General features: G+C 42.3%; 1 protein-coding gene and 1 long non-coding RNA gene across 9 annotated transcripts in view; one reads left to right on the forward strand and one right to left on the reverse strand.

The window, feature by feature from the left end:
* SLC44A3 (solute carrier family 44 member 3) overlaps positions 1-1,667 on the reverse strand; it is a 74,125-nt gene extending 72,458 nt beyond the window's left edge. For 3 of the 4 annotated variants that reach the window (XM_005542660.5, XM_005542659.5, XM_005542665.5), the window contains exons 1-2: positions 1,537-1,667; positions 957-1,064 (exon numbers count right to left, since the gene is read on the reverse strand). In XM_005542660.5, the coding sequence (XP_005542717.3) occupies positions 957-1,064; positions 1,537-1,563 (135 nt within the window). In that variant the 5' untranslated portion in view covers positions 1,564-1,667. Of the gene's footprint in view, positions 1-956; positions 1,065-1,291; positions 1,378-1,536 lie in introns of those variants that run through there. The other variant, XM_005542663.5, reaches the window with a different exon arrangement.
* A 48-nt stretch (positions 1,668-1,715) lies between these two features.
* The window catches only part of LOC102130691 (uncharacterized), a 217,814-nt gene continuing 199,594 nt past the window's right edge, over positions 1,716-19,935 (forward strand). For all 5 annotated transcript variants that reach the window (XR_012417515.1, XR_012417512.1, XR_012417516.1 and 2 more), the window contains exon 1: positions 1,716-2,028. This is a non-coding gene — a long non-coding RNA (uncharacterized lncRNA). The remainder of the gene's footprint in view (positions 2,029-19,935) is intronic.

Below are 19,935 nucleotides of genomic sequence, written 5' to 3' on the forward strand. Positions count from 1 at the left end.
TTCAGACCTAACCTTCCACTGTGCCTGTAACCAAACCTGTCTATGTGAAACGGATCACAGGTGAACAAATGCCTGAAGTCAACAAGTGAACAAATGCCTTTCTTACTTGGAAAGAAGAACCAACATGACATTTTAGGGCCTATTCAGATGGAATTCTTTTCAACAAAGGTAGTTACTATCTGGTAGTTATTACCCTGCTCTATAAATTAATCATTTACCATGCAGCAAATAGCATGCCTTAGCCTGGCATGGATGATTTCGTGAAAGTGGCCTTTGAAAACGTCAGGTGAGACGTTTTCTGCTGTTACCTACAACTCTAAAATAAGTACAAAAGCAGCAAGATTCAGCTTCCAACAGACTCAGGATTATAACTGCACAGCCTGATTGGGTTTACCAGCAATCATACACACCTGGAAACTAGAGTAGGCAAAATCATTCCTTGCTAGCTATGGTTAACAAGTATTGGCTGCTAAACACAACGTATCTTGTGTGTGTGTGTGTGTGTGTGTGTGTGTGTGCGCGTGCGTGTGTGATGTTCAGCTAAAGGAAATGCAATTTATTGCTAGGCTTACCCTGGCTTTTATTTTGTTAAAGGTGCACCAAAAGCTTGAAGAATATTTGATTTGGGGGTGTGGCAGGTGGTAAAAGAACTTCTCTTTCTAAAGTTCGGATAGTAAGAGGAGACACATTGGCCTTACTAAATAGCAATCACGTTGTAAACTGTTAATTCCCATTTCCTAATGGAGTCACCCCTTAGAAAATGGCCTGTAGCAAAAAGACGGCCTTTCTAGCGAGTCTAGGACAAGAATTCTCCCGAGTACTAACTGCTGTTTATTGTGGGTTAATGGCAGAAGTCTCTCACTGCAGCACCAACTACGATTTACATTTGGGACAGAGTTATTTCCAGACGCGCCACACACACTCTGGCCTCTTTCCTCCCAAGCACCCACACTTACCAAACCAGTCCAAAAGAGAAAGAACAGGAATAACCATGCCGTATCTGTGCATTTCCTATAAATCTGGGGTCGCCACTCCCTTTGCCTAGGGGCTCTTTCTGCAGAAACCTTCCAGAAAAAGGGAGAGTTGAGAAAAAGAAGATAAACAAGTGGACTCAACCTGGAAACCGAACCCAAATCTACTCGAAGAGTGGTCAAAGTAACCAATCTTTTTCTAAATTTTAAAAATTATTATTATTATTATTTACGTGGCCACCTGAAGCTCTTTCACGCAGCCTTTGAAACACCTGCCCTGTGCGGAGCGGATGTTCAGCCCCCTGCCGACAAGTGCTTACCTGGAGGTGCACCTGAGGGCGGCCCCAAGTTTGCGCCCCGCGGCCCGCGTCTCCCCCACCTCCGCCCCAGCACTGGAGCAGGGTCCAGGGTCCTCCCCGCCAGGTGGCCCCAAGGTACTAAGCGGGGGCGGGATCCCCGAGGCGCGGGAAAGGCGGAAGCGTCCGGCGGGGCAGGTGAGTGCAGGAGGGGGACCCGACCCTTCCCCGGGGCTCCTCCCCCGAGGGCCGACCCTGTGGGCGCTTACCAGGTACTCGGCGCCCAGGCAGTGCATCTTGCGCTGGCAGGCGGGGGCCGGTGACTGGGAGCCTCCGCAGCCTCCGGTACGCGGAGACTCAGCGCCCGCGAGCCGGGGCTGGGGCTGAGGCCGGGGCCGGGCCGGGGAGGGGCGGGCAGGGCGCAGCGCCGCCTCCCGTTCGCCTCTGCGCCTGGTCCGGCGACTGCGGGCGCCGTGGTCCACTGGGTCCGCCTCTTCCCGGCATGGGTTTCTGCCCAGCTCACCCGCTGTCAGCTGGGGTCCTGCTCTGGTGGGAGGAAAAGGCTGAGACGCTTCTCTGCCCTGTTGCTTCAACCACCTCGCGGCAGCTGCTCCCAGGATGTGCACTTTTGACGACTGAAGCTGAGCCTGCGCCGCCACGACCTTGGGCGGGTGGTCGGCCTCTGCTCTGAGCAGGAAGTAGAAAGTCTCAGCAGACCCTTCCTGAGGGCCGAGCAACAGTGTATTCTACATAGCAAACAGGTAAGCAGCATTTACTGTGTGCTGGATTCTGTTCTCACTGCTATTGTTATTCCTAATCTACGGAGGAGGGAAACTGAGGCACGGCCAGCGGTGATGCAACTTGTTCGAGGAGACACACTAAGCTGTGTAGGCAGGAGTCGAATCCAGACACTCCGGGAGACCGGCGCTCTTGAGGTGGTTTACTCAGACTTCTCTCCCACCTTGCCTTAGGACAATCATTGCCTGACTTCACAATTGAAATGGTAGTGTCCAACCCAAGCGACTGGTGGGGTAGTTTTCCAGGTAATATCAGACCAGCACAAAAGCACTGTTGGGGTGAGGAATTTAAAAAAAGAAAAACAAAAAAACTGCAGACCGACCTCCCCCCACCTCCTCCCAATCGAGCCTCTACCCTTCCCCCTGCCACCCTCAGGGTTGCTAGTTTAATTGCTTCCTTTAGGTGCTGCTTCTCCCTAAGGGTAGAAACCTGACTGGAGGAAAGATCTGGGAAAGTGGCAGAAACTGGGAGTGACAAACAGTGGTTCTCTGGTGCCAGCGATTTCCTTCTGGGCTCACACCACTCTCCCACTCCAAACTCACTGGGCCTTCCTTGTTTATCAGACAGAGTTGGTGAAACCCCAGGGGAACATGAATTCACAGGACAAAGAATTTGACACTGGAGGAGTGCAACTACTGTTAAAAGACCACAGTTGAATAACATCTGAAACTGATCAGTAGAGCAGATGGACCAAGATTTTTAAATAAGCATGATAAATTTATTTAAAATGAGTTATGATATTAGCAATATGAATCAGGAAAAAATATGAAACTAAAATATCCCGGCCCGCGGGATAGTCGAAGCAGGCCCTGGAGGAGGGGGTGGGAATTTGGGGAACAAGAGATACGAGAAATGGAGACAAGACAGTGCTCTGATCAAGTCTCTTTTAATGGCGGCAATGCAGTGCCTTATATACACTTGGAGGGAAAGGGGTTGGGCCAGAGGCGGAGATGATCTCATCGCAGAGGGCGTGACCAAGTAGGTATTGGTTTCTCTGGTCGAACGTCATGTTGCACCTGCGCTGTCAGGTAGTAATTTTCGCCGGCGCGGGAAAAATGGGTGCAGAAGAAGCAGGAAGAGCGCCATCTTTTATGAGGTATTAATACAGGGAAAAAGGTAAATCTAGGGAGGAGGTAGAAGGTGGAAATGAATAGAGCTCAGGCGTTTTTAATCGTCAGTTATTATTCGCTATGGCCGGGGCGTGCAGCTCCGGACACTAAAACAGAGATATTATGCATAAAAATAATAATTAGAATGAATATTGATGCTACGTATTAGTAATGTGCAATAGTCTAAAAGTAATGTGCAATCTTTTAGATGGAACAGCACTTTAGTGCTGTTAGTACTAAATTAGTAACTGGAACAGCACTTTCAGCAACCCTCCAGAGGCAGTAGAAAAAGTTTTAAAAAACAAGTTAGCTTATTTGTAAATTTTCTAGCTTATACCGAGGTAAAACTAGAATAGAAAGGAAGAAATATAAAAACGGAGAGGAGGAAATATTTGAAGATATAATGGAGATAAATTTCAAGGTAGAAAAAACCTTCAGATTGAAAAGGTTTATCTCAAGCGAAATATTTCTATGTGTAAGTATTTAAAAGCATAACTTTGAACTTTCTATTAAGCCATATTGTCATTAGAATGTGAGAATGTATATACAAATATTCTTATGGAAGATTCATTTGAATGACATTCTTGGAGGAAGTAATCAAACAAGAAGAGAAACAAATTAAGGAGATGATACAATAGATATAGCATGAGAGTGGCCAAATATTTAGGCTGAATTTATTGTTGTGTTAGAAAAAAGGCCAGGAACCACCCAAGTGTCCAGAAACTGGTGGGTGACTATGCATAACTGTGATGCATCCATACAATGAAATACAACTAAGCATTAAGAAGGAACAAACTTCTGACATATACAAAAACATGGATGATCTCAAATGCATGTTAAGTGAAAAAAAGCCAGATATAATAAGCTACTCTATGATTCCATTTATGTGACATTCTGGAAAAGGCAGAAAATAGATCAATGGTTGTCAGGTGCTGGGGGTGAAGGGAATCTGAAGAAACTTTTTGAAGTGATAGAAATATTCCATTATCTTGAGAATGGTACTAATGACCCAATGGTATCTATTTGTCAAAATCTGTAGAACTGTACACTAGAAAAGGTGAATTTTATTGTATGCAAACTATATTTCATTAAACCTGACTTATAAAAACTCTTTTCAAAAGTCTAGAAACAAAGAACAATATATGTATAATTTCTCAAACCTAAAATTATAGACAAAATCAACATTTTGAGGGGTGTGGGGCTCAGGAATGAGAGGCCAAAATGACAGGATAGTGGATCTAAAATAATGCCATTCAAAGGGTGGTTCACAAAAAATTAATGGTTCTCAAAGAGATAAGGAGCTTGTACCAGAATGCATATCAGCTATGTTATAAGCAAACTCTTTGATTCAGCTGACACTTTCATAGCAAAACGTTCTCAATGAAGGAAGCTGTGTGTTGATTTACATTCAGGCTCAAATCTCATCCTGGAATGGATAAGTAACCCAGTACTACTTAGAGTACTTAGAGTAGTACTGGGTTAGATTACTACCATATGGGAGGAAGATGAAAAAAACTGTTAACTTTAATAAATCAATAAGGATAAATATTTGTGAATGTAGGTCTTAAGGGTAACTACCATTAAAAAAGAATAAAACATATAAATTTTAAAGCAGTGGAAGAAAATATTATCGAATGAAAGGCAAGAGAGCAGAGGAAAAAGGAATTAAAAGAAAGTGCAATAATTAGAATATATGAAATTTGATAGCAGAAATAAAATTACTAATAATAACTTTTACTTTCAGAGCACCTAATATATTCCAGATACTTTTCTGGGTGTTTCTTATTTGATCCTCATAATAATCTTATGAGGAAAGTACTATTACTTTCAGCATTCTCATTTTATAGATGACAAAACTGAGATTAATTAACTTGCTAGAAAGTGGCAGAACCAAGGCCTGAACCCAGGTGGTCTGGATCTAGAACCCATACTTAGAACCGTACTTAGAGCTATTCCATGCTGCATTCTAAATAGAGCAGCAATTACAATAAATGTAAGTGGCTTAAACTAACCAATTAAAAAAACAGTCTTTCAAATTGAATGAAAACAAGGGATTCAGCAATATGTTTTCTACAAGAAACTTGTTTAAAACAAATAGACACTAAAAGGTTAAAAGGCTTGAAAAGGATACAGCGCAAACATGAACCAAAGAAAGCTCATGTAGTAATTTTAAAACCTGACAAAATAAAAGTTAAGACAGGAAGTTCATAAGGGAGGTCATAAATGTGCCCAACAATACAGCTTTAATATTTATTAAGCAGCAGCTAACAGAAGTTTAGGCAGAAACAGATAAATCAGCATTGTAGTTGGAGATTTCTAACTAGCTCCTCTCAGTAGCCAATAGATCAAGTAGATAGTAGATACTTTCTCTCTCCTCTCCCAACACACGTACACACAGAAAACAAACATGCAAGGTCTGGACAATTTAATAAACTTGAGCCATTGGATATTTACAACTCATATACATTTCTATCAAACAGTGAATACATGTTCTTTCTCTTTTCAGGTTCATGTGAAACAGTAAAGTAAAAACAAATCATGTATTAGATCTTAAAGGAAGGCTCAATAAATTTCACAGTGCAGTAAAATTAGAAGTAATGAATAACGATATGTGTGGTGGACAGATTTTAAGGCCCCTATGATTTCCACCTCCTGGTGTTTACACCCTTATGTAGTTCCCTTCTTTGGCTATGGATGGGATCTGTACCTTCCAACCAATTACGATGGTTAATTTTATGTATCATTTTGAATAGGTGAGTCATAGGGTATCCAGATATTTGGTCAAACATTATTCTGGGTATTTCTGTGAGTGTGTTTCTGGATGAGATTAGCATTTAAATTGGTGGACTGAGTAAAGCAGCTTTCCCTCCCCAATGTGTGTGCCTCATCCAATCAGTTGAAGGCCTGAATAGAACAAAGGGCTGACTCCATCCCCCTTGTAAGAGGATTCTTCTGCCTGATGGCCTTGGAACTGAGATATTGGCTGTCTGTCTACAGCATCCTACTGGTCTTTGGACTTGAACTGGAACATTGACATTTCCTGGTTCTGCAACAGCTTCCAGCCTTTGGACTTAAATTGGAACACTGGTTTTGGAGATTTTGGACTTGCCAGCCTCCATAATCCCATGAGAGTCAATTCACTTTAATAAATCTCTTTATAATATCTATTTGTCTGTCTGTCTGTCTGTCTATCTATCTGTCTGTCTATCTATCTATCTATCTATCTATCTATCTATCTATCTATCTATCTATCTATCTATCATCCATCCATCCATCCTATTGGTTCTGCTTCTCTGGAGACCCCTAATACACCAAAAAATATGGTAAATGTGATGGAAAGTCCTTCCCATGATTACATGACGTTAAAAAAGAAAGAGAACCCAGTTAGATTGTGCCCAGACTCCTTACCAACAGAAACTATAAGATAATAAATGTGTGTTGTTTTAAGTCACTATATATGTGGCAATTTTTCATGTATAACAAATAATACAGCAGATGTATTAGTTCATTCTTGCATTACTATAAAGAAATACCCGAGACTGGGTAATTTATAAAGAAAAGAGTTTTAATTGGCTCATGGTTCTGCACACTATACAGGAAGTTTAGTGGCTTCTGCTTCTGGGGAGGCCTCAGGAAACTTACAATCATGGTGGAAGGCAAAGAGGAAGCAGGCATGTCTCACATGATTGGAGCAGCAGAGAGACATGGGGGAGGTGCAACGCAGTTTTAAACAACCTGATCCCACAATAACTCACTATTATGAGAACAGCACTGAGGGGATGGTGCTAACCCATTCATGAGAACTCAGCCCTTATGATCCAATCACCTCCCACCAAGCCCAGCTTTCAATACTGGGGATTATAATTTGACATGAAATTTGGGTGGAGACACAGACCCAAACCATATCAGCAGAATAGCAAAAAACAAACAAAAACCCACAAACAAACAGAAACCAAAAAAATACCCCAAACTTCATTTGGAAACTAAATAACATCTTACTAGACAACATCCTTGAGTCATAAAGGAAACTAAGAAATATTTAAAATTGAAGGTTAATAAAAATTCTACATGTCAAATTGGGACACAGCTAAAGTGCCAGTTAGATGGAAATGTATGGTTATATCTATCAGGAAACAAAAGGTTAAAAATAAAGTAGCTAAGCATTCAACACAAGAAGCAACGGCATACACAGTGAAACAAGAAGAAAGGCAATATGGGCAGAAATCAGTGACACAGAGAAAAGTAGAGAAGATGAACAAAACAGAAGTCAGTCCCATGGAAAAGATTAAGAAGACCAAACTTTGGCAAGACTGATCAGGAAAAAAGAGAAAAGACTCAAAATAAGACAGAATAATGAAGGAAATAACAAAAGATATTAAAACATTTAAAAAGTGTTATGAACCCTAATATATGTAAACCTAGATAAAATGGATATGCTCCTAAAAATATAAAATGCAGCAATTGATATAAGAAGAAATAGAGAATTTGAATAAACCACTAAGTGTTTAGTAAATTGAAATGGCAGTTAAATATCTCTCCTAAACTCCCCCAACCCCAACTCAGATCTAGAGGCTTTTAAGGGACTTTTAAGAAACAGTTAATTTCTATAATACACAAGTTGCTCCAGAAATAGAAATAGAGCAAAAGTTGCTCAGGTCATTTTATGAGGCCAGCATCAACCTGATACCAAAACCAAATAAAGATTGTACTGGAGAAAAACAAAAGGAAGAAAGTACTATTATTACACTTGTGAACTAAGATGTCATTTCAAATAAATTTATTATTTGCTTTAAAAAGATCCAGTTTTAGGAATTCCCTAAAAATCTATTAGAGCAATAGGCTGACAACTGGATAATAGCTGTCATCAGGATAACATGTAGATCACTCAACTGGGTTACCACACAACTGTGCCCTTCAAAAATCACTTCAACTCCCTACCCTTCATTGTGCCCACCACTTCTCAACTTATTATATAACAAACTGGCCAATTGAATCAGCATCCCTGCCTTGAAAAACCCATCTTATGCCAGACCCTAAAACCCTTATAAATATCCCATCCTTGAAATTCATTGACTATGTCTATGTTCAAAAGTTCTCAATAATACTAAATGAAAATAAATTCTTAATGATTGCCTCTAGAAAATTCTAGGGACCAACTCATTTCAAAAACTTAAAGGGAAAGAATCAAACACATATTCTGCCTCTCTTATATGAACTTAAGGGTAATCAAATAATTGATGAGGGAGGTTTCTCTTAATAGACATATTGTGGCTTATAGAAGCAGAAGGAATAAAAGAATTAAGATATCACAGTTTTCCAAACATCGTAAAAGAGGGGCAGGCAGCCATCAGCCTCCTCCCAGGGAAGAACATATTGCTGCCTGTGAAATTTTCATGCCAGAAAAATCCAGTGGAATCTGACTACCAACTTAACAACAAATATAGGAAATAGAGGAACAAGTCAAATGACATCCCAGGGATGCCACTGGCAAAATCAAGAATGGGAAAGATGATATTGACATTATGCTTTGACAGCAACCTCCACCACAACAGCAAAAAGATAACAAGAAAGAAAAGAGGATGTGAAAAACCTATAGATTAAAAGAAACAAATATTTTAACTAATTACAATGTGTGGACATTGTTTAGATCCAGATTAAACCAAGTGAAGAAATGAAAGATCATTTAGAGGACACTGTGGGAAATGTAAGCACTGATTGGATATTTGATGATATTAACTAATTTATATTAAAGAATTTGGGGGTCTGATGATGGCACTGGGGCTAACTCTAAAAAAAGGGAGTCTTTATCTTTGAGATTTATGTACCAAGAATGATGTGCTCTCTGGGATTTGCTTTTTAAAAAATCCAGGGCAAAGGAGAATGGTTGGAGGTATGGGGAAACAAGATTGACTATCCACTGATAATCGCTGAAGTTCATTAAACTTCATTAAATTGCTGGGGATTCATTAAACTATTTTCTCTACTTTTGTTATTTTTCAAAGTTTACACACCCACACACACGATGACTGTAGGAACCGACCTGCAGACCCTGACCCAGCGACGGACGGATGAGAGACATACACTAACACAGATATTTTGCTTGTCAGTCCAGCTGAGAGGTTCTGTTGTGAGTCTAGAGCATTGCCCCACAAGCTGGCAAAATTCACATTTATTTAGTACAGATTAAATGACAAAGGTCTTGAGTAAACACCACTAGAGGGTAATTAACATTGCCGAGCCCCCAAGCAGAGAGCAATTATGCAACCGAGGTTGATCAAAATTTGGTCTTAGGACCACATGAGTAAACAAGCTATTTAGATAAACTCCCCGTATTCCCTTGTTATTTGCTTTTTTGCTATCAACTGAAGGTAAAGAGGATTAGGCTGCCTTCAGCCAAATCTGTTACTGAAGACCCCCAGTAACCCCCCCAGCCTTCCAAGAAGGTTTGTATTTATTTTCTATAACTCTCTTTGTAAGTTTTCCTCTACAATTTTTCCCACCACCCTGACTGAACTCCCACAGATGACGACAATGCATGCCACCTCCTGAGCCTCCACTTGGGAAGTAGACATGCTTAACACTTATTTTGGATGCACCTGCTCTTGAACATACCTACCTTGTTTCTTTTGTTTCTGCCTTTTTTTACTCCCCTCTGCCCCCCACAACTTGGGCACTCATGCCTGACCCTCTCTATTTCTCACTGAGGCAACATCATTGCTTAGCCTTAGGATCATTGTATCTCCAGATCTATTGGCCCAGCTAAGGTGCCAAGCTCGCACAGTTTCCCACCCTCAGTCTCTTCACTCCAACCCCATGCAGGCCCCTGGAGCTTCTGTAGCACTTTGGCCTTAACAGTTTTTCCTCTTCTCTGTGTGTTTCTTCATTCCATACCTCACATTCCCCTCCTGCCCATCTGTTCCTAACTTTCTCATGATTTTCATGTTTGTCTTATATTCTAATCTGCATCTCTTCCAAAGGCCTTTGGCACCTCTTTTTTAAACTTCTAGATGCTCTCTGAAGATGCTGGGATCTTGCTTCTGTCCCAATCTGGTCACACAAAGATGTAGTTAGGGCCACTCAGGTTGCCTGCTTTGGTTTCAAGTGTATGACCATTACCTCTTTGGGGCAGGTTTCCCAGATGCAGACTGAAGCTTCACCTAAGCTTCAGCCTGTGTATCTTATTGACACTACTTTGGAGCCAGCACCTAAGAAAGGCCAGACTTCCCACCCTTCATCCCACTTTTCCCAGGCTTCCTTCCCCTCATCAGCTCCTGTGGCTGAGTTCCCAGCATGCTTTGGGCCTGATGCCCTCTGGATAAAATACCATGATGTTAGACTCTGATAGAGCAGTTTCTCTTCCCAGACTAAGAAGGGGCTCACCTTACAAGAGTCAGTTATCAGAGGCTCCAGTGGGGGCAGGATCACTGCCTCATAAGGACCAGATTCTTCCCCATCTTGCCTTTCCTGTCAGCCATGGGGTTCATCCCTCAGACCGGAAGCCAGAGATGAGATGAAGGATGCAAGAGGTCTTGGGTCATTGTAGTTGGTCCAGAAATGGCCCAAGATGTACTGGATAGATAAGGAGGTATTGGGGAGCATTTGAGCATTTGACTAAGAGATAGGGAGGGAGGTGGGGGGTAGGAAACCAAGCAAGGTGTGTGTGCGAAGGACTCCCAGCTCTTTAAATCTGGATCCTGGTCATTTCAGGATGAGGAATTTTCAGCCTCAGAAGTCCTTCTTTTCTCCTTGAAATCTTTGGATTAGAAATCTAGTCTCTGGGGGAACCTTGATTAATTTTAGCCTATCTTCATTTGACAGGGATTGACTCAGCACTTGCTTTGTGCCAGGACTTGGGCCAACTCAAGGGACACAAACACCAAGAAGGAATATTTGCCCACTCCAGCGAGGTCAAGCTTATCTGAGGGTTAATAATGAGGCAGGCTGATGCAGGTTCTTTGCCCAGTCCCATGGTTCCAGGAAGCCTACCTGGGAGAGGAGGCCTGAGTTGAATGGTGCAAGATGAACAAGAAATGGCAAGACAGAGAAAGGTGGGAAGGGCCTCCCAGGCAGAAGAAACAGCATGGCTAAAAGGCTAGGTGCATGGAGCAGCAGGGCACCCCCAGCCATGTAGTATCACTGGAGGATGAACATGAGGGGGAGAAGGAGGGCAGCCGTTAGGGCCCAGCATGCCACACTAAGAAGCCGTTTGCCTTTCTATGATTGTATCTTTCTCATTTGCCCTCACTTTGTAGAACAGTTTTTAGAAAATGCTGCCCTGTCTTGGTTGTACTCAGAGGACTAGAATGAGAGGGGCTTGTGTTCCCCCTTGTACCTCTGAAGAGCAGGGAGCAAGGGTAGGCTTGTTGGGGGCAGCAAGATTCCAACAGGAAAATTATTGGGTAGGCTTGGTGGGGGCAGCAAGAATCCAACAGGAAAATTATTATTATTATTATTATTTTTGAGTTGGAGTTTTGCTCCTAAGTAGCTGGGATTTACCAGCGTGCACCACCACATCTGGCTAATTTTTGTATTTTTAGTAGAGATGGGGTTTGTTATGTTGGCCAGGCTGGTCTCAAACTCCTGACCTCAGATGATCCACCCACCTTGGTCTCCCAAAGTGCTGGGATTACAGGTGTGAGCCACCATGCCCAGCCCCAGCAGGAAAATTCTTATGGGGAGGTGAGGTGAGGGAACAGTATAGCCACCAGCCTCCCTTCTTAAATGTATTCCTTGGAACACAGTCTCTCCTTTAGCCCTGAGGTGACTTTCAGTTTGGTTAAAATTTTTTTTTTAGTTACAGAAGATTATATATGTCACATTACATTATTTATGTTAGTATATTCTTTTGCATATATCAAGCATTGCATAATAAAACTGTATGTTTCAATCTCAGAGGTATGCTTTTCAATCTCAGAGGTAACCGCTGCTCTGAGTTTTGTTTATCCCCTTGCTTAAACATCCTTTTTATTTTTTATTTTTTTTTTTGAGATGGAGTCTCACTCTGTCAGCCAGGCTGGAGTGCAGTGGTGCGATCTCAGCTCACTGCAACCTCTGCCTCCCAGGTTCAAGCGATTCTCCTGCCTCAGCCTCCTGAGTAGCTGGGATTACAGGCACGCGCCACTATGCCCAACTGATTTTTGTATTTTTAGTAGAGATGGAGTTTTGCTGTGTTGGCCAGGCTGGTTTCAAACTCCTGACCTCAGGTGATCTGCCCGCCTTGGCCTCCCAAAGTGCTGGGATTACAGACGTGAGCCACCGCACCCGGCCTGCTTAAACATACTTATTATTTTAGATTATTTCACTCCTTAAATAACATAATTGAGTTTGTTTTTTAGGGCATATTACAAAAAATGATGGTGTATGGTAGGGAGTCATTTGGAACTTTTTAACTCTACAGTGTTTTTTTCATGTGTGGTTTTAAAGTTGAGGTTGGCTAAACATTTGGAACTTATGGACATAAAGAAACAATAGAAACTGGGGACTACTGGGGGAGTGAATGAGGAGAGCAAGGATTAGAAAACTTTGTTTATTATGTTTATTACCTGAGTAATGGGGTCATTTGTACCTCAAACCTCAGCATCATGCAATATACCCAGGTGACAAACCTGCACATGTGCCCCCTCAATCTAAAATAAAAGTTTTTAAAAAAAGGCCGGGTTCAGTGGCTAATGCCTGTAATACCAGCCTTGTGGGAGGCTGAGAGGGAGGATTGCTTGAGGCCAGGAATGCAAGACCAGCCTGGGCAGCATAGCAAGACCCTCTCTCTCTCTCTCTCTCTCTTTAAGTTTTAAAAAATAAAATAAAATAAAATTGAGGTTAGTTCTTTATAGACTAAACCAAACAATCTAACCATAGACTTTCTGACCATAGTATAGAAGGACAGAACAGTCAGACTGCTAAGTCCTTGAATTCTATTGAAGATAAGATGTATGAACTGCTGGGGACTGGTTGGTCTAATTTGTTGTCTTTCTTTTGTTTCACCATTTCCATTTAGTTGGATATTAGTGGTGTTTGTATGTCAATCACATCTATCGTCTCCTACATTTCTGCATTTGTGCAGGGCAGATCCCTCCTATGAACAATCTCAAGAAATTTCCTACTTACCTTCACTAAGTATTTCTACCTGTGTCTGGGATGCCTCTTGCTGAAGCACTTGCTGGCACTCTGAGACACTCTGAGTACCAGTCTTGAGAGACCATTTTCTTCTTTCTACATCTTTTAATGAGTAATAAGAGTTCTAGCAGGAAGGCATTTAGAATTATTCTTTTATGGTGTTGGAGACTGAACGGAAGGGAGATTATGACCTGGTCTCTCTTGTGTGTTCTGAGGAACGTTAGACCTGGAGGCGCTACTTGAAGAAAATATCCTGTGGTTAGATATGGTTTAGAAATATTGTTCCGTGTCCCATTTATTGCAGTGTTCATCAGTATACTAGAGATTTGACCAAAGTACCCGTGTGTGTGTGTATGTGTATGTGTGTACCAAGTATTAACACTGGCAAAACAAAAAACAAAACAAAACAAACAGCAGTTTTGGGTAGTGCTGTTAAAGACTACATTTTTTGAGGACATGGGCAACTTAATTTGTTTTGAAATAGGCAGGGTCTTAGGTAGAGTGGGTGGAATGATTGTCAAGGCACTTGAAAAGCCCTCCTCTATCATGCCTACCCTACCTGATTAATGTACCTAAAATGCTGTCTTAGAGAGGACAACTTGTTAACACACATTGAAGAAAAAATAAAAATACAAATAGCCCTGGGAGAGGGCATTTGACTAATAAATTCGTAATAAGATATAAATGACTAATGCCAGATTCTTTTCTTATCACAGGTTTTTAGAGGAAGAGAGCTACACTGCAAGGCCACCAGGGCTTTTGAAGCCTGAGAGCAGTGAGAGCAGTGTCATGAAAGGCAGGGCAGGGGTCCACAGGTCAAACTGCAGCCTCTTTTTAACCTTTCCGGAGCCAGTTTACTGCAACATTCAGTAAAATTTATGACCGGCAATGCTCATTTGTTTAACTGGAAATGTAAAATTATATTTGCATTTTTTTTTCTTTTTTTGAGACGGAGTCTCGCTCTGTTGCCCAGGCTGGAGTGCAGTGGCACGATCTTGGCTCACTGCAACCTCCACCTCCCGGGTTCAAGCGATTCTCCTGCCTCAGTCTCCTGAGTAGCTGGGATTACAGGTGCCCACCAGCATGTCCGGCTAATTTTGTATTTTTAGTAGAGATGGTATCACCACGTTGGCCAAGCTGATCTTGAACTCCTGACCTTGTGATCCACCCACCTCAGCCTCCCAAGGTGCTGGGATTATAGGCGTGAGCCACCACACCTGGACTACGTTTACATTTTGATTGCCAAGATACCATCTATTTTTGTTTTTTGCCAAATATCTGAAATAAATATCAACAATTTTTTTTTTTTTTTTGGGACGGAGTCTTGCTCTGTCCCCAGGTTGGAGTGCAGTGGCACAATCTTGACTCACTGCAATCTCTGCCTCCCGGGTTCAAGCGATTCCCCTGCCTCAGCCTCCCGAGTAGCTGGGACTACCGGCGTGCACCACCATGCCTGGCTAATTTTTTTGTATTTTAGTAGAGACAGGGTTTCACCACGTTGGCCAGGATGGTCTCAATCTCCTGACCTCGTGATCTGCCTGCCTCGGCCTCCCAAAGTGCTGGGATTACAGGTGTGAGCCACCGCCCCCAGCCGAATATCAGAATTTTTAATAGATACAAGTATAAGCTTCTAAAAAGCAGGTTGAATTTTGTTTTCTAAAATTTGTTTGCATTTGGTAACCTGTCTATTTGGAGTACATGTGTAGTGTTGTAAAAACAGGAAAACCACTAACCTCTAGCACAAATGTACAAAATTTGATGCACTATGATTTTAAATTTAGATCTTTTAAGGGGGAAGTTTGCCTATTTATCCTGAGTTTTATCAGTCCAACTGTTACCAACCATGGGTTCTTGGGCTTTTAATGCAGTAGAAATTGACCTGAGGCCAAAAGAGTTTTCCTAAACAAGGCTTGAGAGAGAGAGAAGTCTGGCTGGCCCGGGAGGAGTTAGAGAGGCAGTTTTAAAGGGACCATGTGGGAAAGTGATGTTTAGGCATGTAGAGGTGGGGAACTTGTAGCCCCTGTGCGGTTCATAACATGCTTCTTCGCGTGTCTCATTAGCATGTTCAAACTTCACCCCGGGTGTGATTTTTCGTATCATAATGAAGCTAAGGTTAAGGATTACTCCATTCTTCTGGCCTTGTGGGCATGTGGGAGATGGCGTTAACTCCCTTGAGTAGGACTCATGGTGGGAGCTGCTTATTTTAGCTTCTTCAAGGTCCCCTAATCAGTGGGTATGGTGCCTTGAGCAAGATTTATGGTGCAAGGTCTGAATGATCTGATTGGGGTCCCCACCAGCTTGCAGTAAAGGTCCTTGGTGGGGCACGGGGCAGGGAGGCCCAGTCCCATCCCTACACTATCTCACAACAATGCTATCTTTTTCTCTTCGAGTGAGGGAAAGCAGAAAAGGAAAGGACGGAGGGAAAGAAGAGGGAGGAGGGGAACATAGTATGAATGGAAGAGGAGCAATTACTCATCTGTGTGGAAACTGAGGCGCCAGCTGTAGGACATATGGCAAATTTCCTCTCTCTCTGGGCCTCTTTGTAAAAGGAGAGGAGAGAGCCAGGTTTTTCTCGATCTCCTTCCAGCTCTGAAATTCTAGGATTTAAAATCACATGGCATATGCATAGAAACTAATCATCCAAAGTAAGTAGAGGGAAGAAACGCTAGCAGAAATGAGTGAAATAGAAAACAAAAACACAGTACAGATGATCCATAAAAATAAAAGCTTATTCTTTGAAAAGACTGGAAAAATAAAAAAGGCAAGCCCCTGGTAAGACAGGTCGACAAAATAGGTTGCAGATAAAATGTGCAAAATACCTGGTAGGTAATAAGAGGTAGTCTCCTAATGACACGGATGATGACACCACCTCCCTATTTTATTTTTATTTTTCTCTTATATCTTCTTTATTTTTCTTCCTCTTATCTTTTACTTTTATTTGTATCTCTCCCTTTATTCCATATCCATGACTTGGACACTGGCACTCTGAGACACCTGGGTAATGAAGAGGTTATTAGCCCTCCTGCCCGGGTAAAACCCTGGCATTGAGGGCTACTGTAGTTGCCACTTCGTTACAGCAGATGGCACTGCAGGCCAGTGGCTGTGTTGTCAAACAAGACAAATTGTGTGCTTTTCTTCATTGATTCTAAGGTATTTTCTCTCATCTTTATTTTAATTAATTATTATTTTTTTGAGACAGGGACTTGCTCTGTTGCCTAGGCTAGAGTGCAGTGGTGTGATCATAGCTCACTGTACCTTTGAACTCCTGGCTCAAGTAAACCTCCTGCCTCAACCTCCTGAGTATCTAGGACTACAGGTGTGCACCACCATGGTCAGCTAATTTTTTAATTTTATTTTTTGTAGAGAAGTGGTCTTGCTATGTTGCCCAGGCTGTTCTTGAACTCTTGGGCTCAAGCAATCCTCCTGCCTTGGCCTCCCAAAGCTCTGGGATTACAGGTGTGAGCCACTGTACCCAGCCAACCATCTTTATGTTTTATTTTTTGCATTTAATATTTCCAAATAGTGAGGCATTTATATTGAACATATATATTTATTGTGGTGTTTTATGCTCTCCCAAAGCTATTATTAAATTGATGTCCTCATTAAATCTTACAATTGTCTTAAAATGAAGGACATTCAATATTGTTATGCATCTTAGCACTGCCTTGAACAAATTGATATCCTGTATAGACTAAAAGCACTGACTACAAGTTCTTACTGAAGAATTTTAAATGGTGCATTATTTAGTTGTCTGGAAATCACTGGACCTTTTGAGTTGGGCTGACTCAGGGTTTGAAACTAGGTTCAGACAGTTGCCAACTGTGTGATCTTGGGAAAATTACTTATTCTCTGTAAGCCTCTGTTTCCTCATCTTTAAAATGGTGATAACAATGGCTAATTTGGAAAATTGTTATTGTTTTCCTACCCTATAACTTGGCCCCAAACCAACTTATTGGTTTGGTTATTATTATTATTTTTTTGAGACAGACTCTTGCTCTGTCACTGAGGCTGAAGTGCAGTGGCACAATCTCGGCTCACTGCAACCCCCGCCTCCTGGGTTCAAACGATTCTCCTGCCTCAGCCTCCCAAGTAGCTGGGATTACAGGCATGTGCCACCATGCTTAGCTAATTTTTGTATTTTTGGTAGAGACGGGTTTTACCATGTTGGCCATGCTGGTCTCGAACTCCTGACCTCAAGTGATCCGCCTGCCTTGGCCTCCCAAAGTGCTGGGATTATAGGCGGGAGCCACCGCTGGTTTGGTTATAGGTTCAAAAACCCATAGCTAGTGTTACATAAATTTTAAAAGCCTAGGTTAACGATGAAATAGGAAACAGAACTGTTTAATTTGTAGCAAATTAGGAGAATGTGCTTGTGCAACTCAATGAATCAGCTGATTTGACTCAAAGTCCCTCAGCTGATTGACTTGGGAGCTGTGGGTCTTGGGCCCTTGTTTGGTGCACAGCCCAGATGGCACTGCTTTATCACTGCTAGCAGTGTGGATCCCAAGGCAGAATCTCCTGGGGCGTTTCTGAAACAGGCAGATCCTAGGCCCAGCCAGACTAGATTAAGATCTCTAAAGGCAGGGCACAGAATCTGTCTGAAATAAGTTGTATATATCATTTATAGGAACACAAAAAAGCAGTAACTCTGACCTGGAATATGAATTCCTATAGACTAGTGCTGCAGATATGGTAATATTAATTTGCTTATTGGATAGTGGGAAAACAAAACAGGCAGCTCTGGCTCTGTCCTTTCTGCTCCCTGCCCACCCCGTGTTGTGCATCTTTCACAAGTTGTTGCACCTGCAGGAGCTTCTACCACAGTCATGAACGGGTCTGGCATGACAACGATGCCAGGGAAGAAGTGCCAACTCCATTGTGTGAGGCTGTCCGAAAATGAGATTCTAGATTAGTGAGCAAGAGTTCTAGATAACTGAGGTTAATTTTTTAAAAGTTCACATTTGTTATGGGCTGAATTGTGTCCCCCCAAATTCACATGTTGAAGTCCTAACCCCTAGTACCTCAGATTTATGATGCAAGGTCTGGAGGGTCTGATTGGGATCCCCACAGACAGATCAGCTTGTGGTAAAGGTCCTTGGTGGGGCATGGGGGAGGGAGGTCAAGTCCCATCCCTACTCTGTCTCACAACAATGCTGTCTTTTTCTGTTCCGAGTGAGGGAAAGCAGAAAAGGAAACAGGGCCTGTAAAGAGGTAACTAAGTTAAAATGGAGTGGTTAGGTTGGGCCCTAATCCAATTTGACTGGATGACCGTGGGCGCTCCCTTCACAGAAAGCTTGTATGTGTAGAGGGCTGATCCAGGCACAGTTGTTTTCTAGGACACAAATTAAATGACAGGCAACAAGGCCATGGTGGGGTAAACCACCGAGAGTGCTGGATATCATCTCAGGACGGGACAGGAGAGGGCTCCATGGCTGACAGCACTGACAGATGTGAGTTCATGCTCACTGCCAAGAAGTGCAGCTGTTGTCACAGGGCTTACAGCGGCACTCGGAGCATGAAGAATGTAAACCACCGTGTCTTTTATGAGTTGATACATCTATTTACTTTTACAACATATGATTTCAGAGACAAATAACATTATAGTGAAATAGATCGGTATGGCTGCTTTAAGTGGGGGGACTGTGTGTGCCTCAACTTTCTCAAGGGCATACAGTCATTATTAGTAACAAAAATGATTGTACGAAGTGCTAATTTTGAGGGTTATTGTGAGCAGTTTATGTGGGGTGGTGGTGGGCAGGCCCGTTTGCCCCACACCGAATGTCCCAGCCCTGCCTGCTGCCTCAAATCTGTCCCAGGGTCTCACTGTGTGTGGGCCTCTCACTGCTCCTGCCACATTTCTGCTTTCCGATGTTCTCTTCCCTCTTATTTGCTCCTCAACCTTGCTTTTCTTTTCTTTTTCCTTTTATCTCTCATTCTAAATTTTATCTTAGATTCTCTGTTTTTAGAGCCATTTCTAACTAATGAGAATATCCCTCATTTTGTTAACTAAGACAGTTAAATAAATTTCTCTTACCCAACCCTCCTCTACATCTTTGGAAGATTTACTGAGTAGTCATTTCAAAAAAATAAAACTAAACAATGTTTTTAATACTCACAAATCAAAGATATTGGAACACTACTAAGTGTAAATAGCATGAAACCAAAAATATTTTACTCTCTGCATTTGAACAGTATGGAAAGACTGTAGAATCAACCATCACATCTATCTAAACCCCCCTCCCATATAGGTTTTACAATAATGCATTTTATTATAGCTGCTTTCATCTGCTCATATTCAGCTCTTCTTGGATTTTTAAAAAACAAGCTCTTGTGCTTGAAGCCTTTCAGAGCAGGCTTCAAGGGCAGGGGTGGTGGTTGTTCTGGACAGTTAAGGGCAGTTAGGGTGGCATAGGCCAGAGGGAGGTCATGACCCATGGACCAATAACACAGTTCAGACAAAGCGCTTCTCAAATGGAAATGGTTTGGCTTCATGGATTCCGTAAGAGCATTTAGATGGTGTCAGGCTGTCAATCTGTTCTAGCCTGTAGATGCCTCTTGCTACCAACACACAAAAATGACCTAGGAAGCAAGAGTGGGGCCCATTAGCCAGGCTGGGCCAAGTGGATGGTGACAGCAACTCCCATTGTG

The sequence above is a fragment of the Macaca fascicularis genome, chromosome 1, assembly GCF_037993035.2.
Source record: "Macaca fascicularis isolate 582-1 chromosome 1, T2T-MFA8v1.1".
NCBI lineage: Eukaryota > Metazoa > Chordata > Mammalia > Primates > Cercopithecidae > Macaca > Macaca fascicularis.